We start from the raw sequence: 16,092 nt of genomic DNA on the forward strand, positions 1-16,092 counted from the left end.
GTGCTGGCGGCAGCGGTAGGTAGCATGGTGGTGGTTAGTGGTCAGCAATGGTTAGTGTGGTGCGACATGCATAAACACATGTTCAGTCAACCATGCTGAACCAAGAGGCCGAAGCCTCGACAATGGTGGCAGCGGACTCAAAAAATTCCATAAAGGGATTGCACTCTGATACCAAGTTCAGAGAAAGAGAGAATGATTTGGCTTGTTGATGCAAATGCACTACCTTGGTGACCCAAACCCAGTTTGGTATCCAGATGGAGATGAACTGGGTCTAGATTGAGTTTTTGCAATTTAGTAGGATTTTAGGAATTTATGTTATTTTGGGGAAATAATGTCTTTTAGTTTATTTTATTCTCTTTACTTTAGAAGTTAGCTACGTAGGATATTTGGTTTCCCAATTGTTCTTAGTTTCCTAGTTAGAAAGTTAGTATTTATTTTTAGGAGTCTTTTATTTCTCTTTATATATGGTGTAACTCCCCATTGTTGAATAGATTTGAAGAATGAATTGAGTTTATGGTTTGAGTAGCCTGAGGGCTGTGTGCGTGTGCACTCTTCTCCCCCCCCCCTCTCTTCTTCTTATGAGATTTCTCCTCTCTCCCACTGCAACTCTGATTTTTCCCAGCCTCCTCTCTTCTCCTAAACTGCCCTCCACCAATTTCGTATCAGAGCCGAAGGATCCATCTCCTTCTCTTTCAATCTCTCTTATCCCATTCTACTTCTTTGTATTCTTTTTTTTTTTCAGCTGTTCCTACAGTCACACCAATAACCATTCCATCTTCTGCAGCACCCCTACCCTTTTCCCTTTCCTTCGGCTCCACTGAAACCCAAGCAGCAACCCCCTGCGATTCCCACAAAAAAAAAAAAAAAACCACCACAGTGCCATCTCCCTAACCCCCCCCCCCTTCTGACTCCAACAGTTTCTGTTCTCCTTTCATTACCCCTCTCTATAAGCCTGTAATAGCGAACAAAAAAAAAAACCCTCGACTTCCACTGAAACCCCCTCCCCTCATCCAAAACCCCTTTGATTCCACAGCCAGCCAAACCCCTTCGACCACCCTCCCCTTTTCTTCAGACCTTCAATTGATTCCCTTGCCCTAGCCCTCGTGTTCCACCAAAAGCCCAGAACCCCCCTTCTGTTACACCACTGCCTCCTTTTCTTTTTACTCCAAATGATTTTCCCCTTCACCTCAGTGTTCTGCCAGCAACCCAAAAAGAGAGAGAGAGAGAGGGGAAGAAAACAGAGATTGCAAGAGACAAGAAAAACGTGTGAAGAGAATAGAAGAGAGAGCAAGAGAACTAAGAACCAAAAGAAAAAAAGAAAAAAATCACTCCTGATTTCAGCAGCTATGGTTCAAACTCCATCTCCAGCGTGCATTGCTGGTCGTCGAAGTTCCACTGCTGGTTTAATTCGAGCTCCTCGGTTGCAGCTCACAGCACTTCTCCTGCCATCTCCTCTCTGGTTCTCCAGTGGTAGAAAGCAAGTCCATAACGTCTTCTACCTCGTTCTCCCATTACTCCCCAATTTCCGAATATTACCCCTCCCGTCTAACGTCTCAGTTGTTTTAAGGCTTAAATTCCTTTTTCCAGAATTGCCCCTCTGTCTACCCATATCCTAAATTTTCCTTAGTTTCCGAGTTTACCCGCTCCTCTGATGTGTTTCCCAAAATTACAATTCTGCCATTATTGTTATAGGTTTCACTTCATTATAGGATTGCCATTAAATCTTTGATTATAGTACTTTTTTCTTCTGGCCATGGATTACTTTGTGTTCAAGTTTAGAGTTCGATTGCCCAATGAAAAGCTTGCTATATATATATATATATATATATATATTTTGGAATTGGAGAGTTTTAATAGTTGGGGGGGGGGGGATAGGGGATGGGGATAGGCCCCAAGGTGGTTTGAACTCATGACCTCTTATTTGAGGAGTTGGTCTTTTGCCAACTGAGCTGACCCCTTGGGGTGAAAGCTTGCTATGTTGTTTATTGATGAATGGAAAAGCAACAATCTCCTCTCACGATTTGGGGTAGAGATGCTATCCAAGAATGACCGGATCATTATTCACTCTGTGGATTATGTATTTGTCGAATTCTCTATTTCTTATTATTGTGATGAAGCTCATTGTGAAATGTTTGATTCTCCTCGGCGTGTTATTAAATTGGGTCATGAATGGCTAGACGAATGAAAAGGCGTTATTGATTGTGACGGGAACGTGTGCACTCTACATCCTTTTCTCATGCCCCATACATTCATTCTTCATGGGTTAGTTGATGAGGTTTGTTCCAAGCCAAAAGAGACAACACCAGTGATACAACCTCAACCAGAACAGCCAATAGTGGCAACGGATGATGAGCAGATCATGGATCATGTAGCGACGGATTCCAGTGTAGTGAAAGTTATTCCATAATTTTCTAGTCATGGATGCATCCCCAAAGCTTCATATTTTGGATTTTCTTCAAGTTGAAGACATGGAACCTATAGCCCCCGCTCGTGAGCTTTTATTTCTACCATTCTACAAAACTCGTGGGCGAGTTTTTCTCAACACTGGGGGAATTGATGCAGATACTGTACCTTGGATCGATCCAAACACAATTTGGTATCCAGATGGAGATGAACCGGGTCCAGATTGAGTTTTTGGAATTTAGTAGGATTTTAGGAATTTATGTTATTTCGGGGAAATATTGTCTTTTAGTTTATTTTATTCTCTTTATTTTAGAAGTTAGGTACGAAGGATATTTGGTTTCCCAATTGTTCTTAGTTTCTTTATTTGAATTAGTTTCCTAGTTAGAAAGTTAAGTCTTTATTATTTGGCGTCTTTTGTTTCTCTTTATATATGGTGTAACTCCCCATCGTTGAATAGATTTGAAGAATGAATTGAGTTTATGGTTTGAGTAGCCTAAGGGCTGTGTGCGTGTGCACTCTTCTCCCCCCCCCCTCCTTCATATGCGATTTCTCCTCTCTCCCCCTGCAACTCTGATTTTTCCGAGCTTCCTCTCTTCTCCTAACCGGCCCTCCACCACTTGTCAATGAGACAGAGGCCACCACTTTATTTATAATCTTGAGAATATTGCAAATATGGTATGATGGCACAATCACACAATAACACATTAAACATGTGCATAATGAATCTAGACACTCCAATGTACCTAGTTACATTACACACTTTACCAAGAGAACCAAACCAGAAGAGAACTGAACCGAACCAATCTTCAAGACTCAGTTTTCATTGTAATTTGAATCTTTAGTGGGTCTAAAATATGGGTAAGAGGTAGGAGTACGGGATTAGTTGGGGTCTTAGTAGTTCTTTCTATTTTACTTCTATTATTTATTATTTAATCTTATTTATGAGCTGAAATATGTTAGCTGTACAAGTTATCCCTATCTTATCATTATTCGTAGAGTCAGTCTTGTAGTAAAATAGGTTTTTTTTTTTTGGATAAGGTTATTTGTAATAGTTCTCATGCTATCCTATTTGGGTTAGCTCACACCATAAATATATCTAAAGGTCTATGGCCTCCCCTAATGATTGGATGTAATACATCAGTTCAGATTTCCTGAATTTTGCTACTGTGGAATTAGTAGTTGCTGTTGTGGTTTCACTAGTGTGTCTGGTGGATTCCTTAGTGGAAGAGTGGATTCTCTTCATGGTGGATTTCATAACCACTGCAGGTGGAATCATATATATTACCCCTTATAACTTTCTATTTATTTTATAAGTTTGGGCTTGGGGGTTAAATTTCTGTCAAATTCACCATGCAACACCACTGTTTTCTCCCAGTTTTCTGGTTTGTTCCCTGTTAGTACTAATATCTAGCTGGATTTTTCTGATTTGGGGTTTGACTCAAGGTTAAAGTATCGGTATTGGGTATTGTATCAGAAGGGTATTTTAAGAGACTTATCGTATCTTATCAGAGATATGTATCGTACACTACAGATACGCATGGAAATGGTCAAGATACACATGGAAATACATTTTTGGAGCAAAAAACAATATAAATAAGCAATATATAACATGTATCATGCATAAACACTAAAATGGAGAACAACGTATACCGAGACGAGACTTTCATCAATTTGAGTACAAATCCTTGCCAATGATCAAGTTTGATGCATCAACTAACTTAGTTTTACTTAAATCTATCGATTTATAGCAAAAAAATAGGATTAAAACCCATGATTTAAACACAAAGATCCAAGTTTTTTTGTGAAATCCCCTTCAATCTACAACAACAAACTCAGCCTTATCCCAACTTAATGGCGTTGGCTACATGGATCCAGACAAAACAAAATAGAAAAAATAGAGTCTCAAAAAATAGGTGAAGAAAAGATGGGAGAAGAGGGTTGGGAAAGAGATAAGAAATGACAAAGGAAAAAAGACAAATGAAAGATAGTAAGAGGAAAGTATCTCCTTCAATCAAATAAATTGAAATCCCCTTCAATTTTTTATCTCAAAAACAAAATCATAGTCTAATAGGCACATGGGCCTTTAATGGCCATATCGACGTGTATCGATTGGTAATGACTGTAGTGGTATGTATCGAGTTGTATCGGTTTGTATCGAGCCGTATCGGTCGATACATACCGATACGTATCAATACTCTCACAGAACCCTTTAACGTATGTATCAGTAGTATCAGTACGTATTGTGTCGAGCCATATCAGCTGTATCAGCTGATACAATACGATACCAATCAAGACATAGTATGTTCTAAAAAAAAGATACGTATTGGAACCAACCGATACCGATACGATATAGACCGATACTTTAAACCATGGTTTGACTACTTTATGCTCCCTCATCATAAATCCTGAAAGTTTGTTTTTGCTGGTTGTTATTGATACTTCTACAAAGAATTTTTATTTGGAAGGTACTCATTGTGCTGTCACAGGCTAAGACATTGTTGCTAATGCAATTTTAGAATTCAAAGATGGATATTTTATAATTCCCTTCAACATTTGTCTGCTCTGTTCTATTTTACTTTGGTTCTTTTTCTCTCTCCAAGTAATTTTCCTTCGTCACATCCACATGTTCTTGTTATCTGTTCAAAACCTTTTTTTTTTGGGGGTAGTGGGCTGGGGGTGTGGGGGCTCTGTCTAGAAAGTAATTTGAATAACCTGTATGTGACCCATAGCTTGAAGAATTTTTCTTCGACATGACTGAATGGTAGCATGTTTATAGTCTATATCATCATTGGCAGTGGTTTGTACATTCTAATTTTGATAAAGAAAGATGCCTAATATTTTGGCTATGCCATATGTATAATTCATTAATCCGTACGATTGATAGGTATGATTCATCCATGAAGTTTCTAAATGATAAAGGCAACTTTTATCATGAGATTTGCCTTTAATTTTTCATGAGAGTTTGAGATAAACCCCTTAATAACCGGAGGTTTACTGTGAACTGTTTGTTTCTCAGGAAATTACCTTAAATTCTATTACGCCATAAAAAGTTCCTACCCAGACATCATGATAATTTCAAACTGTGATGGATCCTCTCGCCCCTTGGATCATCCAGCTGATCTCTATGATTTTCATGTAAGATTACAGACAAAACTAACAGTAAATCTGTAAATGTTATTGATCAACCATTTCTTGGTATTGTTAGGTCATTTGGCAGGAACCATTGTCTAACTCTATCTTTTTTCTGCTTAGGTTTACACATCTGCTAACAACATGTTCTCTATGGCTCATCAATTTGATCATACATCGCGTAGTGGTCCGAAGGTGTTATACTATCTCTATTTTAAATTGTATTCTTGCACTGCTGGTTGTGATTAATGCTTCCGGTGAAAACATTTCAGGCTTTTGTTAGTGAATATGCTGTTACTGGAAAAGATGCTGGCACTGGAAGCCTTTTAGCGTCACTGGCTGAAGCTGGATTCCTTATTGGGCTGGAAAGGAACAGGTCTTTTTATAATTTTCCACACAGAATTCTTGTAATACGTATAAATGCTTGAATCATGAAATATTTATGACTAATTTGTTCTTTATTTTCCATGGGGGAAGAAAATATAAAACTTTTGGCTCGAAAGCTCTATTTTGGAAGCATTCTCATGAATATTATTATGTGCACATCTCAACATGTTAGGCATGAGTGTTTGTTTCATTTTTATCATTGGTTTCATTTTATGCTAGCGTTTTATCATATATTCATTTCTTATCCAGAAAATTTTTGATATAGGTTGAAGGGATATTTCTATAACCTTCTAATTTCAGGTTCATGATAAATATTCAATGGCATACAAATTCTTACACCTTATGCTTGTTCTGCCATAAACACATGTCCAACTGAAAGTTATATTGGTATCTCACTTTTCCCCATGTTCTCCACCACCCTTGAAAATGCTTCACTTGGTTACTAACCTTATTTGACATTGGAATATATCACCATAGAGAATGGAGTCAATCAAGTTCCATTAAATGCTCTAGTTTGCAAGTATTTATGCCTGTTAGCCAATAACCTCTTCAAATGCATCATAGGGTGATCTATGCGACTATGCCAACATTTTTGCTGCTCTTGTGCATATGATCTTGACATTTCAATAGTTGGGCCTCTTTCATTTCCACGTGTATTACATTGCACCAGTTGCGTATCTATCTGAAAGGGGAGAAAAATCCATGGATTGCTTGATCACAACCAACAATGAGAAATTTCTTTGGAAAGAGAATGATGTATGAAACACTTCCGGGAAACATGCTGATTGGGTGTTCAGATCGTCCATTAAATTTGGAATCTGGAATATAAAAAATGTGTCTCTGTGGTTTGAATCACCACAGTGCCCTGTTTCCTTTGGAATCAATCCAATATGCTGTGTTTCCTTCAAATTTTTTTTTTTTTTGGATGAAAAACACATAATTACTATTGATTAAACATAATAGTTACAGTGTCCTCCAAGCTATCTGATGAAACTGAATTAAGCCTAGAATATTTGGCCTTATCAGTTTTATACTTGGCTATTTGATATTTCTCACAAAACTCGGGTCTGTAATAGTTATTAAACAACCTAGATATTATCTTGATCCTGTAGATAAGGCCAAATATCATTAGTTTTGGTGTTCTTTGAACGATGGGACACTACACATGGATAAAGAGTTTGGGGTCATGTTTTTGTTTACTCTCATCAATCGGCAGATAAACAGATTATTGGATTTCATTTTTTGATAGGAAACAAATCAAGAGTGTTATTCTAAAGTCTAAACTCCTAGTTTTCTTTGGATGTTCTGTTCATTGCTAAGAGTTCCAGTTTTCCTTTCTAATACAGTGATGTCATTGAGATGGCAAGCTATGCACCACTTTTTGTAAATGCTAATGATCGACGGTAAACATTCCCTTTTTTTCATCCAAATTTTTATTTATTATAGTGGCCTCTTGACGAATATCTGCTGTGACGCTTTAAGTTACTTTTCACTGAAATTTGATGATTTTTAATCATTAAGGTGGAACCCAGATGCAATTGTCTTTGATTCATCGCAACAGTATGGAACTCCTAGCTATTGGATGCAACAATTTTTCGCAGAATCAAGTGGTGCAACGGTTCTCAACACCACCCTCGAAGCAAGTTCTCCAAATTCACTAATTGCCTCTGCAATTACTTGGAAAGACATGAATGACAACAACAATTACATAAGAATAAAGGTATTAAACTTGGAACCATGTGAAAATATCATTTAGGATGCTTATTGAGATCACATTTTACCCCACACTTTTTTTATTTTTCTGACATATATTGTTGTTTTCTTCTCCATTATTTCCACCATATGTGGAAATAAATATATTTTTACAAATGCACCATTTTTCTTGCATTCTCCAATGACATTTCTTTTGTGTAATGTACCTAGCACAATGGACTTTGGTTTTTTATTTTTATTTTTTTATGACTATGGGTTATCTATCCTTATATGATGGTTATTAAAAGCATATATTTAAATTATACAAGTTTGAGATGTGTTTCGTGTTGGTTTATGGTGAAAATGAGGCATGCACCTTTTTCTAATGAGTTAAATGAGACTTATATCCCTGCCCCGAGCAGTTGTTATCTATGATGTATAAATATCTTTCGGGGACAATTGGTTCAAACTCATAACACAGTTTTCTGATTCCTCATAAAGATTGTGATAGGATTTTCTCCAATTTCTCCATAATAGCTTTGCTTCCTTTTCTGGATTTAGGTTACACAAGTCTCTTTTTCCTTTAATTTTGGGTAGAAAACTCATGGTTTAATGTTTTTCTGGAATCAGCGTTTAGTATCAGTTATCACCTTGCTTCCTCATTTGCATCATCCAGTAAAGAAAACCAATTTTGTGTTGTACTCGAGTTTCATAGGCTATTCTTACTGGCATGTTGAAATGTTTTTGCAGATTGTCAACTTTGGGGGAAACACAGTGAACCTAAAGATATCTGTTAACGGACTGGATCTGAACTCCATAGGCTTATTTGGGGCAACAAAAACTGTGCTCACATCCAATAATTTAATGGATGAGAATTCTTTCAAAGAGCCAAAAAAGGTGTGTGATTTTGTTATATTTCCTTTTCAAAACCTACCAAAACAATAGCTTTAAAAGGCAGCCATGTATGATTATGAATCAATGCTAGATGAACTATTCTACATTTTTCTACTACTGGCAGGACAGAAACTTAGATTCTTTTTTTTTAAATCAGACATCAAAATGCAACTCTGAAATTAAATAATTGGAGGGAACCTATAACTCTAAGTTATTTAATGCTGGATTATCTAAAAAAGATTTCCTCCATATTGAAGAATAGACTTAGGAGAAGCATCAACTACTTGATTGAGAGAGTTATGGTCCAGATCCATGTGTACCAAGAAGTTCCTTTTCCATCCTGTTTAGACCTTGGAATACAGTGGAAGGATGAAGTGTCAATTAACATTGAAAAGCGACATGGTTAATTTATGAAGACAACAAATAGAATGAAAATGTTGATAAGTACTAAACTACTGATTTGGAGAGGGGGTTGGGGGGGGGGGGGACAGCAGCAAGCAGACATGTGCAATTGTGCACTCACATGCAGCAGATGAGCTAACATCAGCGAGAGTAACTGTGCTTCTAACAGATGATTTATCTAGGAAAGAAAAGTTAGTAGATCCAATAGTTGTATAATTAATCTTGGATAATGACCTAAAAATTTTTATTTTAAGATGTGAGGGATAGAAATATGAATACCTTAATTCTATGAAGTAGCTTTAGAGGGTGGACCATCCAATTGTTGTTTGTGTAGAAATGCGTAACCCAATTGTGTGATGCAGAACATGACCAGCAAGAAACGTTTGCTAAGTGGGCCCCACTTAGTTTTTTTTAGAGGAGTAGCCCATTGTCCATGGCAGTGGAGGTCCAAGTCTATAAAAGGTTTTCTAAGTCATTTGTAAGGGATGGTTTTTATTTGGAATGAGAAGGTGCATTTTCTATTGATGAAAGTGTGTTCCATGGAGCCTAGATGTTCTTCAAGGAGTGCTAGTGTTAACTAGTAACAGAAGCTCTTCTAGCCTCATATATTTGAAACAGGCCCACCTATTCTCTATAAATCTATCCACCACCTTCCCTTGGGGTTTTTTCCATATCATTGTGTTTTAGTCACTGAACCATCTCAAGTATTAGGTCATGATCTGCTTTTTTTACTGTTTTCCGACGAGTAGGTCAATTTATTATACCATACTGATTTTCCATGCACAAATTAGTGAGAACATACTGATCAAATAGCAGGCTATACAGCACTACCTGCTGATAATGAAATTGAAACACAGATTATGTTTTTTGGGGTCTCTTTACAAAACTCTGCCACATGAAACTCTGCACAGCAGATCACCATCATATCACATTTTACAGGAGCAAGATCTACCCAAAGAGTATAACTGTCCGTTCAAATTTTGCAGAAATGCCATCCTTAATACTCAAATTATGCTGATAGGAAAGAAGAATTCAGCATTATATAGGTTTCAATTTACAAACATGGATAATCATGATGATTATGGACTGCTCCAGTAGTAAGCTTCAACTTCTTGTTCTTACTTCAAAATACGATACGACTCAGCTAAGCCTTATGCCAACTAAATGGGGTCATGTACACAGATCTTGTTTTTCCATTCAACTCTATTCAAAGCCATACTTCTTGTCAACCCTATTCCATGTGACGATCAGTTCCAGAACCTTGAGGTGTATAAAAGGAGGCATTGTGGACTTAATTGCATCGCTCGGATTCTTATTTGGCACTACTATAAGGATGAGGTGTGGGAGTTAAGTTGATGATGGAGTCTTCAAATCACTGTTTTGCCTAAGGGTATTAGGTCAGGGTGTTTTCGTAAAGAGAATGATATTTTTTATAATTTGTCCTAGGGGTAATTTTATAATTTTCAATCAAGGAGCATTTTCATACTAGTTCTTTTGGGTAGTTCTTTAGTGCCCAAATATTCTATTCTTTAGAGGCTAGGTTACTTCGAGCCCAATTTTTTACCTTTTAAGAGTTGGGACTTGGGAGTTTACTACTTGAAAGTCAAGTTTATTTTCCTACGTAATGTCTCACTTTCCAGAGGTATTGAAGTTTCAGAAAGTTCACATGTGGAGATTTCTTCCATGGAGGTGTGAATGCTTCCATTTCTAGGTGTACTTTCCTAGAAGCACTAGTGTGATTCCCTGAAGCCTGTGTATGATTGCTTAAGGTCTTATTGCTATAAACACCTTCCATCCATATACACTACTATTCCCTCTACTAACTAGATTTGTTGCCCCCACTCCAACCTACAACATTGCTGTTTTCTCCAAAATCACCACAAACATCAATTCTGTTGTCCCCTAAAGCCAAACCACAGTCCGCTTCCTTAGACTTGCTATCATAGTCCCTAATTTCTCACTCTTACTGCCGAAACTAAATGATCCTGCATCACCATGCATATCTTTTCTCACTACTTCCCCCAAAGTCAGTTTAGACCTTACCCTTGCTTTTTAAGTGCCTCTAATCTGAATCATATAATTCCTCCTTACCATGATTCTAGTGGATCAAGAGCATAGTTGTCAAGGCGACCCCAGGCGGTGGAGGGGTGCCTAAGGGCTTAGGCGACCAAAGCGCCTAAGTGTTATTTTTTATTCCCATCTGTTTTGACATTATTTAGTATGCTATAATATATACCTTATATCATCAAAAATAACATTTAGCCACATCAAGTCATTAAAAATCAACATTAAGTCACATCAAGTCATCAAAAATCAACATGGAACTAGAATACAACAGAACTGAAGAAGCAAACTATTGAAAGTTTGAAACAATCAAAACATACATTTGGTTTATACTATTCTTGGAAATGATCATTGTCCTGGTATACCTTGTCTCACTTTTGGTTTATACTGTTCTTGAAAAATATAATCTTATTTATAAATAATTAAACTGCTCTCGATTTAAAGAAATATTCTTGTTCTCTAATAAGTTTGACTAGTCAAATGATTTTATTTTTACATGAGACTTTTTGTATTAGGTAGAGCACAAAAACCAATTTTCCAACAAATCCAAAATTGCTGGAATCTAATTTATATTGAAGGAGTTATGTTCCGGTCAAACCTTATTTGGTGTATGCAAATGCTGTTTAAAATTGCTCTAAATGGAAATAAATTTTTAGACATCAAAACAAAATATTATTTGACCGCTCTTTTGGTTTTTAATGATGTTTTGATAATGATAAGATTTATAGAACTTTTAGATTTGAGAAAAACCCCAACATTTGAAAGTTGAAAATTTCACCTACCATTGAAAATCCAGTTTTTGTTCTTGAACTGGGGATTGACTTTTTATCCTTTTAGAATTTGATTTGTAACTATTTTTATTGGTTTCAAATAGGGGGTATTTGCTTATTCATGAATAATATCTTAAGTAAATAGAAACATTTACTTAGATGATATTTGGCATAAATAAGTGAAATCTGGCTCGATACCAATAAAACCAGCACCTTGCACTAAGGCGACAGTTATCGCCTAGACCCCTAAAAAACTGCCTGGATGCCAAGGCAGCCTAGGCGAAGCCTTGACAACTATGATCAAGAGATCTTTGTTGCACATGTCCTTGCCACCTGAACTTGTCTTACTTTATTATGTATAAGCATCTTCTATTTGTTTCTTATTCTATCATTTCAAGTTTTTCAACTCATCCATCTCAACATCCTCGTGTCAGCCACCCTAATTTTATTCAAATGTTTTTCCTTTTACTGCCATGATTCAACTGATTAGCTACACACTACTGCATAAAGATGGAGAGAAAACAAGACTGGAGTTATGGATGTGTATTTGTGTCAACACCTGATTTAGCAATGCGTGAGGTTGTGGATTTTCTAATTCTGAACCACTTACCAGAAAGATGTTGGGATAAAACATAGGGTTGAATAGGGTTTATAGAGATTGAAGAGGATAATGAAAGGATAAGGATAGTATTGAATAGGGTTTATATATATAAAAAGAGAATAGGGAAAGAATTAAGAAACAATGTTGTTATGGGACTGAAAAATACCCATTAACAGTAACTGACAATTGTTACTAGGGAAAACAGAACACACAAGAAACTGAAAACAAAGTGATGGAAAAGGACGGAATCCAGAAATAGGGTGATAAATTGAAGTAGGAAAAGAAGAATAGAGAAGATTAGATATCTTTGGCCCCAGTTAACAATTCATAAGCAACCTATTCTACTTAAGAGAATCAAATATATGCCACTCAAATCGTAGGGCCAGAGGGCGACATACATATTCCATTCAAAATCTCACTCCTACTCTGACTAGAACTAGCCTAATCTTAATACCACTCAAACCATTACTTATTTGTCTAATGATAGACTTTCCTTGGGTTATTGGCCATCCGCTGGGAGTTTTCGGGTTTAACACCGATATTTTAGCAACAAATCCAAGTGGAGTGCTTGGTGTATTGGAAAGAGCATAATTGAACTCCTATAGTGGCGAGGAAAATAAAAACCCTGACTTAAGAACGAACAACCAATTTGACGTTCAAACTCCTAGAACAACTAGGAAAATACTTCAAGCCTGAAATGAAATTCATGTATCCCCTTTGGACTGAATGTTTGTGTTTATAGTTCACCCTCCAACTCAAATCAACTTCACTATGGCTATTCCCAACTAAATAGAGTCGGATACACAGATTTTGTTCTGCCATTCAACTTTATTTTTGGTCATGTTAGTTGGTAATGATTCCACCCAAAAAAATTGTTAGTTGCCAAGCCTAGGTTATTCGTATTTTTTCTCATTACTCCTTCCCAGGTCATTTTTGGTCTACTCCTCTTGGTCTTTTAATCCCTATAATCTGTATGATATCACTCCTTATCGCTGCACTCAATGGCCTCTGCTACAATCATCCATACCACTGTTCTTAATGCGTGACTACATTAACACAATTCCCTCATGTTATGCTTGAAATAAATTTATATTAACAAGAATTCCCATTTGCCTAGGAAGAAATAAAAAGATGTGTAACAGGACCTACAATTATAGCACAAAACATATGACTGGCAATGTTTCTTCACATGAATGATGCACATGTACCAATAGTACAGTATCCATTTCTTGGAAGTTGTTATGAGGTACCAAGACTGTTTATTATGTATATTCTTTTTCGGATTCCCAGTAGAGGTTTTGGTTTCCTTCCCTATAAATATATTTAGCAGGTATACCCAAATTTTTATCTAGTCTAATATATTAGCCTGATGTCCACTCTTCTAGAATTTTCCTTTTTATTTGTAATCAAATATGAGTTCATTCCACAAGCTCCATGTGTCTAATAGTTGACTTTGAGTTGAATTTTCATGTCTAGCTTATGAATTGGTTTTGATTAAATGATTCCAATTAATTGTTTCCTCCTTCATTTGTCTGTTATTCGCAGGTGGTTCCGGTCCAAAGTGCATTTCAAAATACTGGAGAAAAGATGGAAGTTGTACTAGCTCCAAAATCTTTCACTTCTTTTGATATATTAAAAAAAGCAAACAATCTCCTTAGTACAAAAGTCATTTCAGACGCTGAAGCTTATATTTGAAACGAGTAAAATATACAAAGGAGAATGTGAATAACCCCATAAGCCTTTTATCATTATTATCATAAACGGTTGGCATTCTTGTCACTTCGAAAGTTTGTATAAATTTAATCCAACGTTCAAATTTATCTATTCATCTCTCTCTCTCTCTGTCTCCCCCAACGTCTTCTGTGTACATGTATGCATCTTCTTTATTAGATTCACTTGTTGAATAAATCTAAAACATTATTTGTTTAATTTTCTATGTGATTTAGAAGAAGGTATGATCCTTTTAATCATTATTAGATAAAGCATTTAATGGCTTCCAACCATAGGATCAAGGGTAATCTCACTTATGGAATGCATTTATTAATTGCATACCTTTTATTGTAGTAATGTTTTCTTTCATTATTCTCTCTTTTGGGAAAAGAGAAAAAAGAATAGTCCCTCATCAGATGTTTAGTAAAATGAGAATTAAGTTCTTATATGGGAACACTTTTTCATTAAGATACCTAAGGATTTTGGAAAATTCTAGAAAACTTCCATAGAACACATTAATGCCCTTTATTGGCAGAAGTCATATCACAATATTTTTTTCTGCTCGGATTTTTGGTGTTCTGGTCAAATGACTAGAATACCCCTGATAAAAAAAAAATATTCATTAAGTAATATTAAAGAAATAAATACGTAAAAAAATTTTAAAATAACCAAATTCGGTGAAAATATGTAGGATATATTTCTGTCACTGAAAAATCTCAGAATCAGAAGGTGTTTCAAGGTCTGATGAGGCCAAATCCTAATTTTTGAGTTTCTTTCATACTTGACAAAAGTGTGCACAAATCTCGAGGCAAAATACAAAAATCCGCTAAAAATCATGGTGAAACAAAATTATGAAATGTGGTTTTCCTCCAAAAAGCAGCCTAAAATTCTATATGTGCACTAAATTTTAAATCTGACATGGAGGAAACTATTGCCCCACTATGAACAACAATCCCAACCTCCCCCCGAATTTTTATCCTCTCCTGTTACAGCATAGTGATGTAACGCATCATGCGGCAGTTGTAGAGGCCATGTGCACCATGTGGGACCTGTTGTGCCACATGGCCTTTGCAGGATGCGCTACTGCACCGTGCTGTAACAAGAGAGGATAACGATTCCCCCCCCCCCCCCACATGGAGCACTTGCATTATCACTATATACACTACATTAGGGAATATATGAAAACGAAATTAAAAGGAGATACCTTGGCCAGAATACAATCCGAAATGGGGAGTGTGCCTCTCGCGCCAAGCACCAGTCTCAAAAGGGGGAGAGCTAAGTCAATGGCTAAGAGTTTCGAATTGTCTTAGCCATTTCAGGGCCCTTGTGAATGGGGGAGGCCTCTATTTATAGATTTAGAGAGCCTCTCTTTCTTAATTTGGTACCGATCATAGGGAGTATTTGTGACCCTAGGACCAAAAGAGGAGATGGAGGGTTGGGATTCACCCTCCAAAGCATTGTTATAATTTTGGCAATAAAATGTGTAATCATTAATGTCAACCATTGGATGGCATTAGTTAAAGATCAAGGATTGAGGATTGCTTCATCAAATGGTAATTTTTCTTTATGGTCAAGAAACCTTAAACCCTAAATTTTTTTTTTTGGATAATAAAAATAAAATATATTAGCTGACTATTCACGAGTACATCCTCTCCATGGAAAACATAAAAAATCTGTTTTCTCATGGCATAATCAGCAATATGTTGCCAAAAGTTCAAAATATTGGGATCTGTCAGAGCTTTAAGAAAACACATTCCATTGGTATTGGTGAGTGTTGCCGTGTAATTCTGTCCGAGTTGAGGTGGATGACCTATAAGACAAAAGGAGGATATTCGGGTCGACCGGGGGTTAATCCGATGTAGCTCCGAATATTAAGTTAGAACCAGGCAACTATCAATATGAGAGAAGAATCGGTAAAAGTAAAAATGTGTCCGTTTACCTCTGTTAACACTGTTCCTTATATAGTCTGGGTCGACTTGTATCTGGCTAGGTAGATAGTCAGCTGTCATAGCCGACTTGGATATGGTCGGTCATGCTAAG

General features: G+C 36.6%; 1 protein-coding gene across 1 annotated transcript in view; it reads left to right on the plus strand.

Moving 5' to 3' along the window:
- The window catches only part of LOC122642096 (alpha-L-arabinofuranosidase 1-like), a 51,440-nt gene extending 37,397 nt beyond the window's left edge, over positions 1 to 14,043 (plus strand). The window contains exons 12-18 of the mRNA XM_043835512.1: positions 5,420 to 5,538; positions 5,656 to 5,727; positions 5,805 to 5,908; positions 7,266 to 7,322; positions 7,441 to 7,639; positions 8,362 to 8,508; positions 13,888 to 14,043. Of these exons, the coding sequence (XP_043691447.1) occupies positions 5,420 to 5,538; positions 5,656 to 5,727; positions 5,805 to 5,908; positions 7,266 to 7,322; positions 7,441 to 7,639; positions 8,362 to 8,508; positions 13,888 to 14,037 (848 nt within the window). The 3' untranslated portion in view covers positions 14,038 to 14,043. The remainder of the gene's footprint in view (positions 1 to 5,419; positions 5,539 to 5,655; positions 5,728 to 5,804; positions 5,909 to 7,265; positions 7,323 to 7,440; positions 7,640 to 8,361; positions 8,509 to 13,887) is intronic.
- The last annotated feature ends 2,049 nt before the right edge of the window (positions 14,044 to 16,092 follow it).

Source organism: Telopea speciosissima, chromosome 10 (assembly GCF_018873765.1).
Source record: "Telopea speciosissima isolate NSW1024214 ecotype Mountain lineage chromosome 10, Tspe_v1, whole genome shotgun sequence".
Classification (NCBI taxonomy): Eukaryota; Viridiplantae; Streptophyta; class Magnoliopsida; order Proteales; family Proteaceae; genus Telopea; species Telopea speciosissima.